Below are 17792 nucleotides of genomic sequence, written 5' to 3'. Positions count from 1 at the left end.
ATATATAAGGTATACGATGGTACCACTACAACGCGCATTCTTGTAACTATTATAAAAACTTAAAAGCAGTTTTGCTAGTACGAGTGGACCAGATGAGGCAAATTAATGTCTTAATTTTACTGACGTCGACTGTGTCTTATTGTTACTATTCCCATTTAGCGATTTGGATTTAATGATTTGTCATGGTATTGTTTTAGACAAAATTAATTCTAGCGTCGAACTTATAGTAATCAATATTGATTGCGTTTCAACATTAACACAATTATTTCATAATTTTTAATCGTTTGCTGCCACCGTTCTCTGAAGCATAAAGTATCCCAATTGCCCATAACAAACTGAATTGCGCTGTGTCGTCGATTCTATTATCTTATCAATCATAAATCACTGAAAATATTTACCTTCACATTTGAGTCCTTGTCGAAAAAGTCCATACAGTAAAGATCCACAATGATCACAAAATGTTGGAGACATAAAAGTGTACGTTTTGAATCGATGAGGTAGATCTATTTTGAATCGTTCCCGTAAATACTAAAATGAAATTTAATTGTTTATTGTGACAAATCATCACAAATACGATGTGTGGTCATTTACTAACAATCGTGCTTTCTGAGTTGAAACTGGATTCTGAGCAAGTGCCGAGCAATTTTTCGTGGCATTTTTTGTGGACGGCAGTTTGACATTCTGAAAGAGTTAAATATTTCAGTTAAAAAATGATGTGCAGTAAAATTTACGATCCAGTAAACTTAGTCTAAACCAAGAATATGACCCAGGATATAATAGACAGCGTCTCCTACTGTACGTATTCATGTAGTCCAAAGTAACTTAATAGTAACTTCTTAATAAAGCATTGCTTTTGATTATTATTCTGAATCGACAATTTAGTTCATTGAATGGCAACCACGGCACAGTAAAGTAAACCACGGAAGTAGTGGTTCATTTTTGAAAAGCCAAATAAGTAAGTTTAATGTTTGTTTGTTGGTTAGTTTGTTTTTCTCTCTGTAGAGCCCAGACGAGGAGTCCTAGAGACTTGAGACCTGGCATAAAAGGTAGGACAATCGAGCGAAAATATTTATTTTTTGTCAAAATTTCATTTCACCAACGCACTCCAAGAACAGGCACAAGAACAGAATCAACGCACTTCAAGCAAAAGTGCTATTAATGACAGCTGCCAAATCGAGTACTATCTTGTATGAAAAAATTGCCCGAATATTTTTACAGTGCCAAAATTTGTTCGATACACTGTCCAGTTTCAGTACCCTATTTTCAGTACCACTCATGCTTGAAGTGCGTTGACAGAATTTAAATAATAGGCTAATGTAAATTCAGTTTTCCATACTGGTATGTGCAAGTGGGAACTGAGTTACGGACGTTCCATACAAAATAAGAGGCCAAATGCAAGGTAGATATAGTGAAGAGGTAATGCCATTCAGATGCGGCCCAACACATTAGTTCGAATGGTTGACTACGATTTACTTTCGTTTCACAAAATATTGTTTTTAATAAAAAGAAGAAGAGAAAAAATCTGTTCATGTGCCTGTTACTGGAATGGGTTGATTTCACCGCTTGGTTGTATACACGGCTTTACCTTATCCACGGCGGTAGAACATTTTTGTTACGCATGAAAATTTTAGATACCTGAAAATATTTTTTGACTCGGAAAAAAATATTTTATTACTTTGTGATTATATAGTAGTCCCAGGCAAAGCTATGAATGATCTGTAAATTAATCGAAGTTATTGAAAGAAACAAGAGTTTTACCGAAATAAAAATGGCGTGACAATGTACCAGAGATGGGACTGGATAGTATCCCGTGGATACATGCTCGGTTTTGGTTTCGATGACTGGCAGAAGTGATTCAAGAGATTAACGGTAAGCGAGTTTTGTTCTATTAACATATAAGTGGGAGTTCATTTGTCAACCAGGCACTATAACATTATAAAATCCAAGAATCCAGTTCTTGGTGTGATTTAACATACATACTTTGGGAACACAAGGCAGGACTAATTAGTCATCTGTGCCCATCTTTGATTAAATTTTCCGTGTAATTTTTTCTTGCATTGGTCGATCAAAGATCATTACTTAATTTAATGAACTCTCGACATGTAAAAATCGAGATGAAATTAACACCCCAAGATTCGCTCTTGATTTACTACCTTTACTACATACTTGCTCTACTTTGTTGCCCTATTTAACAGATAAATTAACACAAAAAAGGACCGATTCGGTTGTGAGCTCTTGAATTTCATTCACTACACCGACCTCTCCACATAATTTATGAGCAACAGTTTGTCTAAATGATTTTGATGGCACACGGCGACGTTATTACATTACAAGTTCAACCATGCTACTGGCTACAGCACTTACTTATACACTGATATCCTTGTTTTCCAAAGCCCCATAGAAATTCTTTACAAAAGGCACAAAACGTTGGCTGTCGAAAGAATTTTGCAACAAATTTATGGCCATTTATTTCGTGAGGCCTGAAAGGAAAATTTGTAGTGACTCTCAAAAGCATTTTAAATCACTGAATACCGTTGATGTTTTACAGCCCCCCGTCGATTTGTTATACTTCTAGTCCGAGTGTTTGTATTTTGTATTAAAGGTGCATTATACGAGATGTCGGAGTGTGTTCGATTTGAAGGTGTAGAACTACTGCTAGCAATGCTGGGCCCATCTGAGTAATGATTGGATGATGACGAGGAAGACGATGGTGTGTCCCAATTGAAATAGCGATTTGATGTGGTTTTTTGCCGTGGCTGCATGGATTTCATTTCAATTTTATTTGGACCGATCAATTTAAATTCTTTCACGTACCTCTTGATGACCACGACTTCGTGATCGTTGACTGTTGTTGTTGCTGTTCCCATTTCCAGCTCTTTTCCGGTTTCCTCCAGTGAACATCATCTTTTTGAAGTAATTATTTCTATGTTCCTCTTAATGCCTCGACATTCCCAGCACTATTTTCGAACGATTCCATTGTCAGACTAAAAGAAATAATCACGAAAATTATAAAAAAGAATTTTAGATGAATCTTAAGAAGGAATTATTTGTTCTTGTTGGGAATAATTGTTTAGCAATTGAGAAAAACAATTTGTTGCTTGAACCTGAACCAATATCGTTGAAAAATGGCTTTTTCTCAAGAGTGAAATCGCGAAATCCTCAAACAACTTTGGAACAAGGGGTCACGGATATTATTGAGTTATAGCTCATTCGATTCGATTTGGTGAACTTTATTTTATAGTCGACGATCGATGTCATGAAGTAAGGGCCTGCCAAAAGAGTCCCAAAATCATTTTATTGCAATTAGTCGAGTGAAATAATTTTGTGAAAAAACTTTTTGCGCTAGTCTTGTAGGCCTTGAAGCGACGCACATTTTGAGTATACACACCACCAGTTCCATATTGACCTGTTTGTGATATCAATGATTTTAGGTGAAAAATAAGTGATTTTCCCAAGTCCCGACCGCCAGCAGTGACACAAATCAGTGGTATGCATGGTAAGATGGCCTGGCGTCTGTAGTACTATGGAAAAAATCCTTGGATAAGTTTAGCTACAAAGGATTGGAGCGACTTTAGTGAAAGTCTACCCCAATCGACGAAATTTTATCGTTCTTTTCCGCTTTTTTGAGTTTTTTGTGTGCGATTATTCATTATTTATTGATGATAAGAGTGAGATCAACTGAAATAAAGAGTTCCTCGATGTATTCACTTGGGTCACATATTCTAGGAACCCAAATTTCGATCTATTTGGACTATTTTCTATATAAAAGTGGGGATGAAGCATTTTTTCAATATTTATTTTTAATAAAATTGTTATTTAAAGTGAAGTAAACTAAAACTAAGAGTTACTTGATACATCCACGTTGGTTACGCTTGGCCGTAGTGTACGTAACCGACGTGGATATATCAGTAACTCTTTATTTTAGTTTACTTCACCCGTGTTAGGGACGTAAATATATTAGGAAGTGTGACTAGTAACTACATAAATAAGTTAATACAGTAAGTTGATCGTATAATGTTGAGAAATCGAGGAGAATATTTGTAAAATCTATTTTTCAATTTAGTGATATATCACACACGGATGTAAGATCGCAGTATGATCACAGAGACAGTATAGAATAGAAATTCGTTCGAGTTTCAAATTTTCGACGTTCCGCAGACCACCAGAACCACGCAAAATCTAGTACTTCATCAGCTTTAATATATATTTCGCTGTAAAAGGCAATAATTATATCTCAAGCGAAATAATCGCTTGCTTTTGTCGTCGCTATGGATAACAGATGACAAAACCGTACAAAGTTATCGAAGTTATACGACCATATTGTTGATCTAGCTAAAGATTTTTTTTTATTTCGTATAAAACGGATGCATCTACTTTGGGAATTGATTGAGATCGTAATTCGAAATTCATTCTCGTTGTAATTACCTACCAACAGCAATGCAGATTTTGACGCGTTTATTAATATTCCGGTGTGAAAAACATTGGTGAGCTATTCTTGTTCTGGTTTTTGGTGGAATGTTCATGAAAACGATGAAAACGGTCAACTAAAATAGCCTTCTTGTCCTTACACACGTTGTTGTTGTTTTTTTTAAATAAATTTTATAAAATCGATACTTCCCAATTTCACTTTTTGGAATTTATACAAATGTTCGAGTCATCTCCACCATTTACACCATTCACAATTATATACAAACTTAGACATTTATTGCCATAACTTATAAGAGATATGGAATGAAAAGAAAAATTCTATAAACGTGATCGTACAGTCATTGGATTTTACCTCGATTTGATTCGAAACAACAAAATCGTATTTTCACTAGAAATATTTTTAAAACAAATTCCCTACATTTTTTTATTGCTAAGAATGAGTAGAAAATAAGAAACAATAAACAAAATTTTTGCGTGATTCTCAAGCGAATCGAATACAACTTTTTTTTGTATATTTGATATAAATATTGAAAGTGTAATACCGAAAAAATATTGAAAATAAAAAAAAAATTCTTTTCGATATGATCCAAATTCGATCCACGAAAGTAAGAAAGAAAGAAAAAAAAAAACTGAAAACAAAATATTTAATTTGTTTATCTTACGCGTTTTACCTTCAATACAGCATAGTTTGCCGATTTTCTTTCTTTGATGAGCACACTTTCATATATATAAAAAAATCAAAATAATATTTCACACATACGTTTTTATAAATCGTTTTAAATTTGGCTGTGTAGACGATCAAGACTTGTAAAGTGAATCATTCCACATTTATTCGGTGAATGTATTTTAAATATCAACATGCGTTTTTCACCTAAAAAATTTTCACATTTCCACATTGCATTTACGAATAAATTGGAAAAGAAATTGCAATCTCTTTTGATAAGTCACTAAATATTCGTCTTATTTGTTTATCCAAGGGCATTTTATTGCAATTTGATGTTACTCTTGGTCTTCTTCTATTTTCTTTTTTTTATTCTTTATTTATTTACTTCTCAGTTATTCATCAACTGTTTTCGATGCCATCAAGGTGGTGTTATGGTTGTGTTAAATAAACTTTTTTTTTAAGAAAAATGAAAATATTTTTATACCGATCTTTATAAATAATTTAGTTTTTCCTTTCGTTGTGATAATATCAAGATTCACACATTAATTCTTTTTTTATCAAAAAACGAACAATATTTTGAAATCATACTCAAACGGCGGCTATACACAAACTACAAGCAGTGTAAACGTATGTGGAAAATTGTAAAAAAAATAATGATCTCTTTCTGTTTCATTTTATATCTTCAAAATACCTAAGTGGAAAATCTTTTCCATGGAATCTTAATTTAACGCGATCAATTAGTTGAACGCAACGAACTTTGTCAAACAGAATGTCGGCAATCGATTTTAAATGTGGCTTTGTTCAAAGTTTTTCTTTGTACAAAGTGACTGTTTCATTAATATTACTAACACAAGTTTTTAAGTTAAAATTAGTTTGTACGTCACTCTTGCCCTTTAGTGTTCCAAGTATTATAACACATGGATTCACAAGCGTCAAAATTGTAGGTAAGATTTAGTGATAAGAGTTACAGTGTGAGCTGCCACCGCCTACAGATTGGATAGTAATCCACACAATTAATTCAATCTCAAGCTGTCGCTAACGGTAACTCATACAATGAGTCGTCTCGTTACAAAATACACGCAGCTTCCAAAAATTACGGGATCCTACTTTCGGATGAATTATTACAGTAAAAGTCGATAAAATTGCGGAAATGTTGTGTGTATATGTATAATAGCTGGAACCGATCAGCGGATAGATTTGGAAAAACAAACTCCTTGAAAATCTCGGCTAATTTTCTTTTCAAAAATGCTCTACCAATGAAATTTGAGATTATTCGCCCCATCTGTAGAGCTCATTGCACTGACGGAACTTCATTAGTTGGTTTGATGTAAATTTACTCAGATTATCCAACAAAATGTCGATGAAACTACAATAATCTACTACTCTAAATAAATTTAAATTCCATTGAAATCGCAAGACGTAGCACATAAGTTCTTAAATTTACTATTCGATGTGGTGCATATAGCACACAAGGAAAATATTCTAAAAATACGAATTTACTTACACACACGGTGTGTAGAGTATCAGTGAGAATATTACACCTTACATAGATCAATGCGCATGCGATATTCTCATTGAGCAAAATACATAATTAAAAATTCTATTACTCCTCATTTGATCACACAATAAAAATAACAGAACTCATTTCTACTTGCTCGAACTATTCTACCTAATGGTCTTTTATTCAGCGTCAGTCTGATCAAACTAATATGAATATGTCTTGATATCGACTTGAAATACTTAAAAAACCACTTAAAAGTGACAAACACTTCTAATTCATGGAAATTTGGGAAATTTTCATTCACTTAAAAACGTATTGTGGTATAGTGCTAGTAGGGGAATTTTTCGAGAAAAAGAAGAGAGACAATTTTTGCAGCTAAGGTACGGCCGATGGGGAACATTTGGTTTGTAATGATCATACGTCAGACAAACTAAATTGATCTCGCTTTGTATTTTCTTTTTAAATTTTGTTTTTGCTGCTCATCGTAAAAAATTGGATGGAATGTTCGCACTGAAAAAGCGACTCAAAAAGCGCATCTAGATCGTGGTTAGGAAATAGCTCGTTTTCACTATTTTTGTGAATATTTTTTTATTTTAACTTGCCTTCCTGTCAATGTTCTTCATTAAAAGCTCTAATTATGGATTTTCATGATCAAGCTATTATTGTTTTCGATTGTAATGTCTGCATGCGTTACTTGTAGAAATTGTATTGTAGAAAATAACAACTTTAGAACGTCAGGAACATTTTTGAAAGTTTATTTTTTAGAAAAACTTTCCTGCTGACCAAAAGCTTCAATTCTTTTAACTGAAGTATCTCTAAAGAGAATCAATCCTACGATTCCAAAGATCTTACTTGTAGATTCCACACGATACCACATCATGACATACCTATACTATGCCTTGCGTACATACTACCGCTGAGATTTTTTTTAATCATAGCTGATTTGGACAATCGTGATAAGATTGTATGCTAAATCGAATAAAATCTCTTTGCAACAACAACTGTTTTCGTTACATTTTTTTATCATTATTTTGTTATCGTCAAATACAATATTAACTCTGGTGCTTCAGTTAAAGCTGAGTAGTAATTCGTCACCTTTGCTAGTATGCAATTGGATTAAGCCAAACAACTATGTTTCGAACAATTTTGTGAAAATTGGAAGCCGATGAACATAACAGAAAATGGATTATATACCCGAAATGATTGGTAAAGCTTGCATCCGATTTAAAATTGTATATGTGCACGTCTGTAAGAGTTGCAGATTTTGTAACCTGAGATTATTCTCGTTTTTATGCCGCTACCTAACAATAATTGTGTTAACTTTCTCATTTACTATTTCAGCGCAACTATGCTTCCTGCCGAGCGGATTATTTATGGGATATATATTTTACGTTTTTGAATTTGCCAACAAAGAAAAATTAGAGAACATCACCTACTTTCCGTACATCATTGGTTTCTCTGCAGCATTTCTAATTGCTTTGCTTTATAGTGCATTCAAATCAAATAAGAGACAAGAACTCTATCAACAATTTCACATATTGATCGGTTGTTCAGTTTTGTATTGCATCGGTGGCGGGCTATTCATGTTGCAGATATGTGAGTAGATACAAAAAGGTTTCATAATTGTTCTGTGCGTTCAAGAGCTTAGACTAAAGAATAGTGAAATCGAATTAGGGTAGTTCAATGTAAAGTGAAGCTGTGCTGTGAGTGAGGATCTAAATGCGACAAATTGTGAAATGTTTTTCGGTAAGGTAAATTTGATCTTTTCCGTACTGTTTCTGTAGTGCGGAAAATAAAACAGAAGATTACCAAAGAGTTCGCAGAAACAGGACAGAAATATAAAGATTGTAGTCGCTGTAAGTAAAAGCATCTATGCAGTTTTAACGGCGAGAGATTTGGTGAAACCTGACTGGCATCGAGGGCAACGTCAAAATGAGTAACGCACACACACTTTGCCAGTTCAATTTAATTGATCTTCACGCTGCATTAACACTATTGCAATGAAGTTTCGAAAACATGAGTATCGACGTCTTCCTGATGAAATGGCCGACTAGGCGATGTTTCTTCATTCTAGTCAATACTTCTAGCAGTTTCTCCACTTCTTAGATATTATGTAAAAGGGATACTCCTTTCACAAAATGGTTAGAAACGACGTCTTCCTGAAGAAATGGCGAGTTACTGAAGAAACGACGACTAGAAGATACCTATCGCTTCAGTGCGATATCACTTAAAACTCTTTACAGCAAAGCGTTTGTGTTGGAACCTTTACATTCAGTAATTCACCTATAGACGGTATACCGTCGCTAGCCAAAGAAAGTTATTTGAATAAATACCTAATTGGAAGAAAATACCTTGGCCTGTTGAAGGTTGCTAAAACCGACCCGGAGACGAGAGGTTTTGCCTTCATTTCTGAGTGATACGAAACACTTCTTACAATCGAGAAAAGCATTCCGTTTTATGCACGAAGAGAAAGTACGAATTTCGTTCCCGTCTATTTATCGTTAAAAAAATATAACATTTTGAAACTGAAGCACCCTAATCATCACTTATATCGGTTAAGGAATACATAATAATTCGTTCGCTATTTTGATTGAACTTTTGATAACAAAAATCGATGTCAATAATGCCACCTGTATATTAATTTTATGATATTCAAATACCCATATCGCAAAGCATTAATCGATTTCCATTCACATAATTTTGGCATTACATTCAGCAGTAGCAATACAGAATATCCAGTATTAAGTTAGACGGTCCAATGCGCATCTTTCAATTTTAAGTGATGACGAGAAAATAAACTGTATCGCGTCGCGTTCCACGTCTGCATACGAATGTGCATGCATGTCATGGACCTTCTTGACTGGACTGTTTTTGTTTTTAAAACGTAAATGAGTCTCAAAATTTTATCATTTTAATGATGGCAATCATTTGAACGTTACGTCGCATACGTTCTCAGTTGCAAACACTAGAGAGCTTATCTTCTCGATAGCTTTGTGAACAATGAACAATTTCAGACGAATATGTGAGAGCGAAAGAGACAAAACATTGACTTAGGCCTTGTTGTAATTTTTTCATCGTTCTATTCATAGAGGTAGACTGTTCAATTAATGAATGCGAGGAATGTTTCTTTCGGTTTTGAATGTGAATGAGGGATTTTTTTGAATGTGGACCAGGCTCCGTCGGAGCTATTTTCGCGGCGGTTTGTTCATATGCCCAGATAGCCCTTGGCCCCAATAGTCCAAAACCGCTGTCTTTTAATTTTCATATTTGCGTCTTGGCTGGTGGTGAAGGTGCAAAAGTCGAAAAAAGGGTGTTTTATACGTGATTTACTGCCGCTACAGACAATGGACACACATGTGTGGCAACTCGTTGGATAGGTACTGTCCAGGAGAACCGGGACAAGCATAGATATCTTACATGTTCTGTGCCATTGTTCGAAAATAACAAAAATATTGTGTCAGTCAAAGGCCGTAAATTTTGATGAACTTCAAAAGGTGATATCTCGCACCTGGAGAATGTATATGGTTAGATCATTGGATGCAGACATCAAAAACAGCATAATTCGTGTATTTTTCTAAAATCAATATTTTGCTTTCGAGTGAAGGAAGACATTTGCTTTATACCCAAAAAAGTATCCTGAAACCTTTCACTTCTATGGCAATTGAGGTATAATTGTAGAGCTGGGTTAAGCCTCTATCAGGGCAACCACTGATCTGTACAACAACAGTCACCAGGTACAAAATATCACCTAATAAAGCTCATCAAAATTTCCGGCCTTTGACTGATACATATTTTTTTTTATTTTTGAATAGTGCTTGAGTACACATTTGATATCTGTCTTTGCCCCGGGTCTCCTGGACAGTACCTATCCAACGAGCCGCCACACATGTGTGTCCATCGTCTGCAGCGGCAGTAAATCACGTATAAAAAACACCCTATTTCGATTTTTACACCTTCACCACCAGCCAAGACGCAATCATGAAAATTAAACGACTGCGGTTTTGGACTATTGGGACCAAGGGCTATCTGGGCATAAGAACAAACCGTCGCAAAAAATAGCTCCGACGGAGCCTGGCCCACTTTCAAAAAAATCCCTCAATTTAATTCGAGGTTTCACATTTCAAGAGATAAGGCGGGCTGGTCATTTCAGTAGATTTGCGGCGTCACTTCTCTTTCGTGCAAATTCAACCCCCGGAACTCACTAAAGTACTAAAGTTACAGCCTTGTTTATGTATTACCGTATTGTCTTTTTCTGAAAACCATTGCAAACGATCTCTTCCATTCCGCTGAAGAAACTAAATTAAAGAAACAAAACTGTTCCGATCTTTCCAGCCACACCAGCTGTGTACATTTCCGGACTCGGGCACGGTATCACCTACATATCCAGCTTCAGTTATTTAAAACTTCGTGTCACTGCATCGAAACGTTCATTTCGACTAGCTGTTTGCCATTTCTGGTATTTGTTCGGCTGTGCCCTATCAATTCAGCTTATGAATGAGAATCGCGATCTTCGCAACATAAATGAATTAATTGGTGGATGCATACTTGCATCTAGCTGCATTTCAATTGTATTGATAAGCATATTAGAGGTGTGTCAATATTGCAAAATATTGAATTATAAATGCAGCTTAGACGATGCCATAAATAAGGCTAATGCGGGGAAGACATTAGTGCTTAATCGAAAACAATTGATTGCTTCTTTCGATGCATCACATCGGCCTGGATATGCTGTTGTACAGATCCGAGACAATCAAAAATCGCCGTCATTTTGGTTGGTATTTTTGAAGCTCAAGGGAACAATGCTTTTTTCCTCCGTTGTTATGGATTATTCGGTTAGAATTTCCTTGGTTTTTGGGTTCGAATGCATAGGTGATAATAAGATTTTTCTCTAGGTACGAGCGACTAATCTTCATACTCACATGGAAAACTATGCATTCATCCAATGGATTACCTTTGCTGGATGCGGAATGGCACTACTTGCGTATACATTTTTCAACAAAAACGTGTTATTTTATTTATTTTGTGCGTGCCAACTGTTGGGACTCATAGCAGCTGTAGTCGTCTACAGCAATGAAGACAATTTGATGGAAGCAGCCGTACCACTATGGATGTATTATGTATTTATGGGAGCAGGATATTGTATAGCCGACATAGTTCTCGTGGAAATTTCATCCATTCAAAAAACTGAAATTGTGCTCAGCATTGGATATTTAATTGAATTCCTTCCGGTAACCATAATTCAGTACTGCCGTTTCTATGCAGAATCTGCCGTTTATTACTTAAACGATCCAGTACTAACATTCAAAGCTCATGTGATTAGTTTCATATGTGCCACTGTAGTGCTTATGATACTGTTTCTGATAAATATGCCAAAAACACAAGGCAAATCGTTGCTGGATATTCGAAACAACATTTTCGGTATTAAGCTAATCAAGCAACTAACCTTACCAGGTGACGAATTCCGATCTTATAATTATCCTCGGCGAACTGAACCGCCAGCGACAACGACATATCCATTCGAAATTGCACCAGTATATCCACGACAAAAAAAGTCAGTGGTTCCAACAGTCACACCAGCAGAACCACCTGCACCACGCTTAAGTACAATTTCGAGCAATCCTTACCGGCTTCCACCGCCTACAAACACAAATAGACCTATTCCACAGGAAGGCATTTACCGAAACATTCCAAGTAGTCATATTGGCGTTGGCATGAACAGAGGGACCGATTTTCATTTAATGAATCCCTCCAACATTGTTTCCACAGCTATAGTAGGGGGCGTATTATTTGGCGCTATGTCGACAAATTTGTGATTTTTAATCCCTTTCGTGATTTATTAAGAAATTGAAACAAAAATCAAAGCAAAGACGTTAAACGTAATTTATCTCATTATTTACCTAGTTTAAAAGCAAAGTACAATATCACTTCTGGCTCAACGCCGGAGTAATACTTTTAGCAATTTATGTTAATCGACGATTGAAGTCAAAATTACATTTTGAATTTTTAATATTGAGTATGTTTATTGTCAACGAATTCATCATTATGCCTCTCGTCACATGAGTCAGGAGTCATTGCTTCCCCTCCGAAAATTATAAATATTTAAAGCTGAAATGAAGAATGGTTTCAGGTAGGTAAAACGTTTAAGGCTTTAATCGGATTTTTTTAATGCTTCGTCATCAAGAGCAACGTCCGTACAATCTGACAATTATACTTAAAACCTCTATCCACATCACGACAATAATATTTGATCAGAATGGGCTGACCTAATTCTGCACCTGTATTATCTGTATAGACCGATTGAAAAATTAGTAAAAAAAACCCTTCGAATCGACCATATTAATGTCTTCCGGTGTCTTCTAAAACTCCAGGTCAGAAGGGATCGTCCCATTCCGATTCTCAAAATAAAATGGTTGGCAACTACCCAATTAGTTTGTCGTAGCTTATTTTAATTTATTTATAAGTTAGGCCTGAAACCCACTGTCAAAAAGAGGCTGAAAATCTTACCTGTTATAGGTAAATTTGTCTCCAGGTAACCTACAGTAGCTTCCACAGCTGTAGCTCTCTATACAGAAAACATTCAGCGGCAACATATATTACCTGGAGACAACAGGTAAGATTTTCATCTCTTTTTTGTCAGTGCCCTGTTGATTGCGTGAGTATTGAATATTTATACAAAATTAGTACAGTCATTAAATTTTTTCAGCCAGTTGTTGGCACTGTTTTTATATACCAGAGTGTTAATAAGCTGAGCTGAGCAGCTGATTAACGTATCAAAAATTCTAAATGGATCTTGGATCTTCATAGTACAACTGACACGAAACATTAACCTTTGGAACTGCTTAACAATTATCCAAATGCTTTTCTAGTCATTCTGATTTACCATGTCTTGATTTAACTGTGAACAGTGTGTGTCGAACGAATCAGTTTAAACGAGAATATTTTACAGGTCCACCCCATTTTGAGCAATACTATCTTTATTCTCCGACATGCTTCGTCGGCAGTGAAAGATGGGGTTGTTTCTGCAGTTGAGTACTAAGAGAGTGTTGACTTTGTAGGAGCTAATAGCTTTCAACGCACTTAAACCATTCGAGCAGATTATGTTGTTTGGCAAACCGCAGACCAGGTTGTTAACCACATTGCGAGCTGCGCGATATCCCATTAGTGGGGTCGAAGAGTCCCTAGTGTAAGTTTGTAATGTCTTTTTCGCAGGCTACTCTTAAGATCTTGTACGAACGAACGGCAATCCATTCGCCATACAACCTGTTAAATCCGATACTTTTTCGTGTGACCAAAACTTCTACTGTATTTGTTTGTACTAAAACGTTTTTGCTACGAATTATCATTTCGAGCAGGTCAAAAGCAATCTGTAAATACAAACACCAAACATTTCTGGTTATTATCTTGTCTTCTATTTTCTCTAAAAAAAATTCGGTGTCAACAATTTATATTGAAATTCAATATTTTATCAGGCCATAGTACAGAGTTTTATGGTATATTTGTAAAAGTCGAACTCCTTTAACCCATGACCTGAGTAATATGCATGCAATTGGCTTTTCTTAGGGGAGAGAAAATTTCTGAGAGTTACTTGACACAAGATTTTTTGTGCTAGCTGGTAACGAGGAGAAGTTTTAAAAGTACAATATTGCTGTTACACAGTGAGCACAATTAATTATGTCCCAATATACTGACAGATAGAGCTTCTCACGTTGTGATTATCGTGAAAAATGTATTTGCTTCGATTTACGTCTATTCAATTGATTTTTCATTTGTTGCGTTTGACATGTACGTATAAAAAGTTTACAACCAGCCAAAGTGTATTCCAGTCATTTGATAAAATTTTATATTAAATGGTCGATAAAAGTCCCGTAAACGATCGATGGCAATTGGATCAATGTATGGATGATTTCGACCTTTTGTTTTGCCCAAGCAATGGGGACTTGATCTAGCCTCAGATTTGAGCAAGCATGGAAATCCTTTCGTTGAATTGAAATAAAAATACTTTTCGGTGACAACTCTTTTAAGGCCGAGAAAGTCCTGCAAATAATACGATCGAAAATACAAATTTCTTTATTCGAAATGATTCGAATTACCTGCACTCGGCCCAATTCGTAGGCCGGATCTACAATGAGCCGTTCACCGCTTATGAATAATAATTGAGAGAGTGGGAAATATTGCAACCATCTTTCTAAATGTCTAGCGTATACTCCAATTTTGACTGGGCCATACGATGTGTCGATAACCGAAACCCCTTTTTGAATAGAAATTAGTGAACGAAAGAAAGAAAGAAAGAAAGAAAGAACTAATGAATCGGCGACTCTACTTACCGTAGCTGCCATTGAGGAACACCAGTTCTTCGAATTTCTTCATTCCTGGCTTCTTGCTAGCCGCTTGAGTATAATCAGAAATGGCTCTAGTCACAGGATCTCTAACAACAACCAGCAACCTAATTCAAAATCAAATTACGTTTTTTCCGATTACAGAAAATTTTGAGTCACACTCAAACTTACTTAGTTCCCGGATTCATATGATGAACCCGTTGTGGCACTTCCTTAGTAATAAAATAGCTTGGCGTTTTCTCCATCGTCACTTGACCTTCGATCGTTGCTGGCATATGATTACGATACCAATGGAAACCTTTTGCGTAGTGTCGATCAAAAAAATGCACTTCACAGCCCGCAGCTCTCACGTCCGGATGCAAGCGTATGAATTCGAGCAGAGCTCTGGTACCACTTTTTTTAACGCCAATGATCAGGGTATCGGGTAAATGGCGACTGGGCTGTAGACCTTGTTGTCGAAGAAAACGATATTTTGGCGATCCATCGCTTTCATTGAAAGCATGTTGGATGGCACCAGTTAAAGGAACGATTCGAACAATTGAACCGAATATATTGACTTGAGTTGGATCGGAACTTTTGGCAGGTGGAAGAACATTTTGTTCTGGTGCTTGAATCTGAAAAAAATCAATTTCGGTGTTAGATGTGCGGTCAAGAGCTGCAGCTATGACAGAATCAAAGAGGTCAAGGTAAGTTTCCTGTTATGATATGATGTTTAGAGAAAATGCTAAGAAGATTATCAGTTGCCACCATACACTATTTTTAGACGCTCTACTTCGAAAATTGATTACTTTATTGGCTGCACAGGAACTATTTTTGGGAAAACACTTTTCCATATTTTCTTAGTAAAGTCATATTTTCTTTAAACAAATTTTTTGGGAAAATTTGGACGAATTTAGGTAAATTAGGAAAAGCCGGAAAATGTGGGAAAATTACGGAAACTGTTTTCCCAAAAAAAGTCACTGAGCTACTTACAAAAATAAATTTACCTTTCGGAAAGTCCTATGAATGCTTGACACCAGACATGAGTTGAATGTATATGATAAGTATAACATTAGGATACATAATATGATTATTATTGATATTGTACGGTTGCTTAATGCAGAATACCATTTCAGCATTTTTAATATCTGCAAAGAAAGGAGTAATGTAAGATTAACGGCCCAGTTATTTTCAACCGAGCCGGTCGATTTTACTATTAATCAATTCAGCACGTATCATAAAGACTCTCTAGCAATGACAAAAGAATAAATTATTTGAATAGAGAGTACAGAAGGGAGCAGAATTAGCTTTTCTATATGGAGAAATAGAACGCGAGGCTCTCCCGTCTTGCTGACAATGTCGTTGCTGGGAAGTGCTATATATGAACGTATGTTTATGAACCATGCAATAACAGTATCATTGCAAACTTGTGGTCCAAGCGGATAGGACTGCAAGAAAAATAACCGAAATAACAATTTGGAAATAGGTTTATTGGAAACAACAGGCACATGTGAGAAGAATTCCGCCAAAAGAGGGAGTTGCAGTGAACCGTATCGTCCGCTAAATAAATTATTTAAATTCCGCAATTTTTGATTTTTGTTGGCTATACGGTTAATTCTCGAAGGCAAAAACTATTCTGAAGTTACTCGTAAATAAACTAACGCAAAGTTTGATGCTTTTGAAGTTAATTCGAAAAGTTGATTCACTAAAGAAATTGAATGAAAAACTTTTAAGTAGATTCGTTTTATTCAACGAATAAATAAATTAACATTCAATAGCTTAATAGCTTTAGAAGAATGTTTACCGTTTTTAATATCGAAATTGAAAGCTTTTACTGTAAATAACAATGTTCCGACACGCTAAACTAATACTTTTTGGCTTAACATTTTCTTTTCCCAAACATAAAACGAGTTCACAGATATTTTCATACTCTCAATTCGTCATTATAGAATTGTTAATTGAATTCTCAATACAAAGCGAAACGATTCAAACGAAACGAAGGGGGAATTTATAATTTCATTTTAAAATAACTCAAATGACACCGACTTCTTCTTGTATTGCTAATAAACTGCGGATTCTTATTTACGAATAGTAAATAGTATACATGTAAAAGCACGACAATTTCCTCTGTTTTAGCTCAAGTTACACAACAACATTTCGGGAATTAAATTGATTTCACACAACCAAACATCCACAGAACAGATTCTACAGTCTCTTTAGTTTTCACAGAATCCGCCAATTAATTTAATTTTTGTGCAATTTTTCAAGTTTTATCAGGTCAATTGTTTGTTTGTTACATCGGAAATTTGCACATTTAATGAAGTTGAATGTACTTCCACATAAAACGAATGATTGAATGGAACGACAATCATTTATGTGTTAAAAAAACAAACATTTGTTATCAATAAACGGTACAGAAAATGACTTACAAAATACGATCAATTTGCACCCATAACAGTCTATTGAAACTCTAAATGTTTAACTAAAAATCGAACGGGAGTAAGTGCTGTGACAGATTTATTTACTGAACAGAAATTGGGTCATGCGCTTTGTTACAGGGAAGAAAATGGAATTCCACCGAAAATGAAAACACATATACACACACTTTGAAAAGGGCTATGAAATGTTTTGTTGAAGTCGTGCAAAAGGTAGCCTGCATATTTTAAACGTAGGATATTTACCCGAACTATGTGTTCATCGATGAAACTGCATCCTTACGTAAATATTTGTATAACAAATGCAAATAAATTCAAGTTTTATATACGTAACATTAACGTACAATTGCAATGATAGATTCATATTTATTCATGAGGAACCGTGTCTCGACATAATTTGATTATAATATATTGTAGATGCGGTGATGCTGCGGGAAGTCGATTTATTT

General features: G+C 35.4%; 3 protein-coding genes across 5 annotated transcripts in view; 1 reads left to right on the top strand and 2 right to left on the bottom strand.

Annotated features, from left to right (window-relative positions):
* Positions 1 to 6614, bottom strand: part of LOC119068106 (putative protein kinase C delta type homolog) — a 36920-nt gene extending 30306 nt beyond the window's left edge. The window contains exons 1-6 of one of the 2 annotated variants that reach the window (XM_037171547.1): positions 6597 to 6614; positions 2815 to 2984; positions 2533 to 2756; positions 2365 to 2480; positions 596 to 681; positions 399 to 528 (exon numbers count right to left, since the gene is read on the bottom strand). In XM_037171547.1, coding sequence (XP_037027442.1) covers positions 399 to 528; positions 596 to 681; positions 2365 to 2480; positions 2533 to 2756; positions 2815 to 2904 — 646 coding nt within the window. In that variant the 5' untranslated portion in view covers positions 2905 to 2984; positions 6597 to 6614. Of the gene's footprint in view, positions 1 to 398; positions 529 to 595; positions 682 to 2364; positions 2481 to 2532; positions 2757 to 2814; positions 2985 to 5099; positions 5688 to 6596 lie in introns of those variants that run through there. The other variant, XM_037171546.1, reaches the window with a different exon arrangement.
* A 1024-nt stretch (positions 6615 to 7638) lies between these two features.
* On the top strand, positions 7639 to 12600 carry LOC119068024. Its single transcript, XM_037171386.1, has 4 exons — positions 7639 to 7799; positions 7935 to 8189; positions 10926 to 11425; positions 11486 to 12600. The coding sequence occupies exons 1-4, from the start codon at positions 7775 to 7777 to the stop codon at positions 12404 to 12406; spliced, it is 1701 nt and encodes a 566-aa protein (XP_037027281.1). The 5' UTR covers positions 7639 to 7774; the 3' UTR covers positions 12407 to 12600.
* A 1385-nt stretch (positions 12601 to 13985) lies between these two features.
* LOC119068046 (heparan sulfate glucosamine 3-O-sulfotransferase 6) lies at positions 13986 to 17449 on the bottom strand. Of its 2 annotated transcripts, none has more exons than XM_037171412.1 (6): positions 17338 to 17449; positions 15916 to 16056; positions 15101 to 15543; positions 14918 to 15036; positions 14684 to 14841; positions 13986 to 14627 (listed from the first exon to the last, which is right to left on the bottom strand). In XM_037171412.1, the coding sequence occupies exons 2-6, from the start codon at positions 16045 to 16047 to the stop codon at positions 14391 to 14393; spliced, it is 1089 nt and encodes a 362-aa protein (XP_037027307.1). In that variant the 5' UTR covers positions 16048 to 16056; positions 17338 to 17449; the 3' UTR covers positions 13986 to 14390. The 2 variants fall into 2 exon arrangements, with proteins under 2 accessions (XP_037027307.1, XP_037027308.1); XM_037171413.1 differs by lacking the exon at positions 17338 to 17449 and adding an exon at positions 16713 to 17165.
* Between the last annotated feature and the right edge of the window lie 343 nt (positions 17450 to 17792).

This window comes from Bradysia coprophila, assembly GCF_014529535.1.
Source record: "Bradysia coprophila strain Holo2 chromosome X unlocalized genomic scaffold, BU_Bcop_v1 contig_173, whole genome shotgun sequence".
Lineage (NCBI taxonomy): Eukaryota > Metazoa > Arthropoda > Insecta > Diptera > Sciaridae > Bradysia > Bradysia coprophila.
Note: the sequence above shows the minus strand (reverse complement) of the source record. Positions and strands in the feature narration are given on the sequence as shown.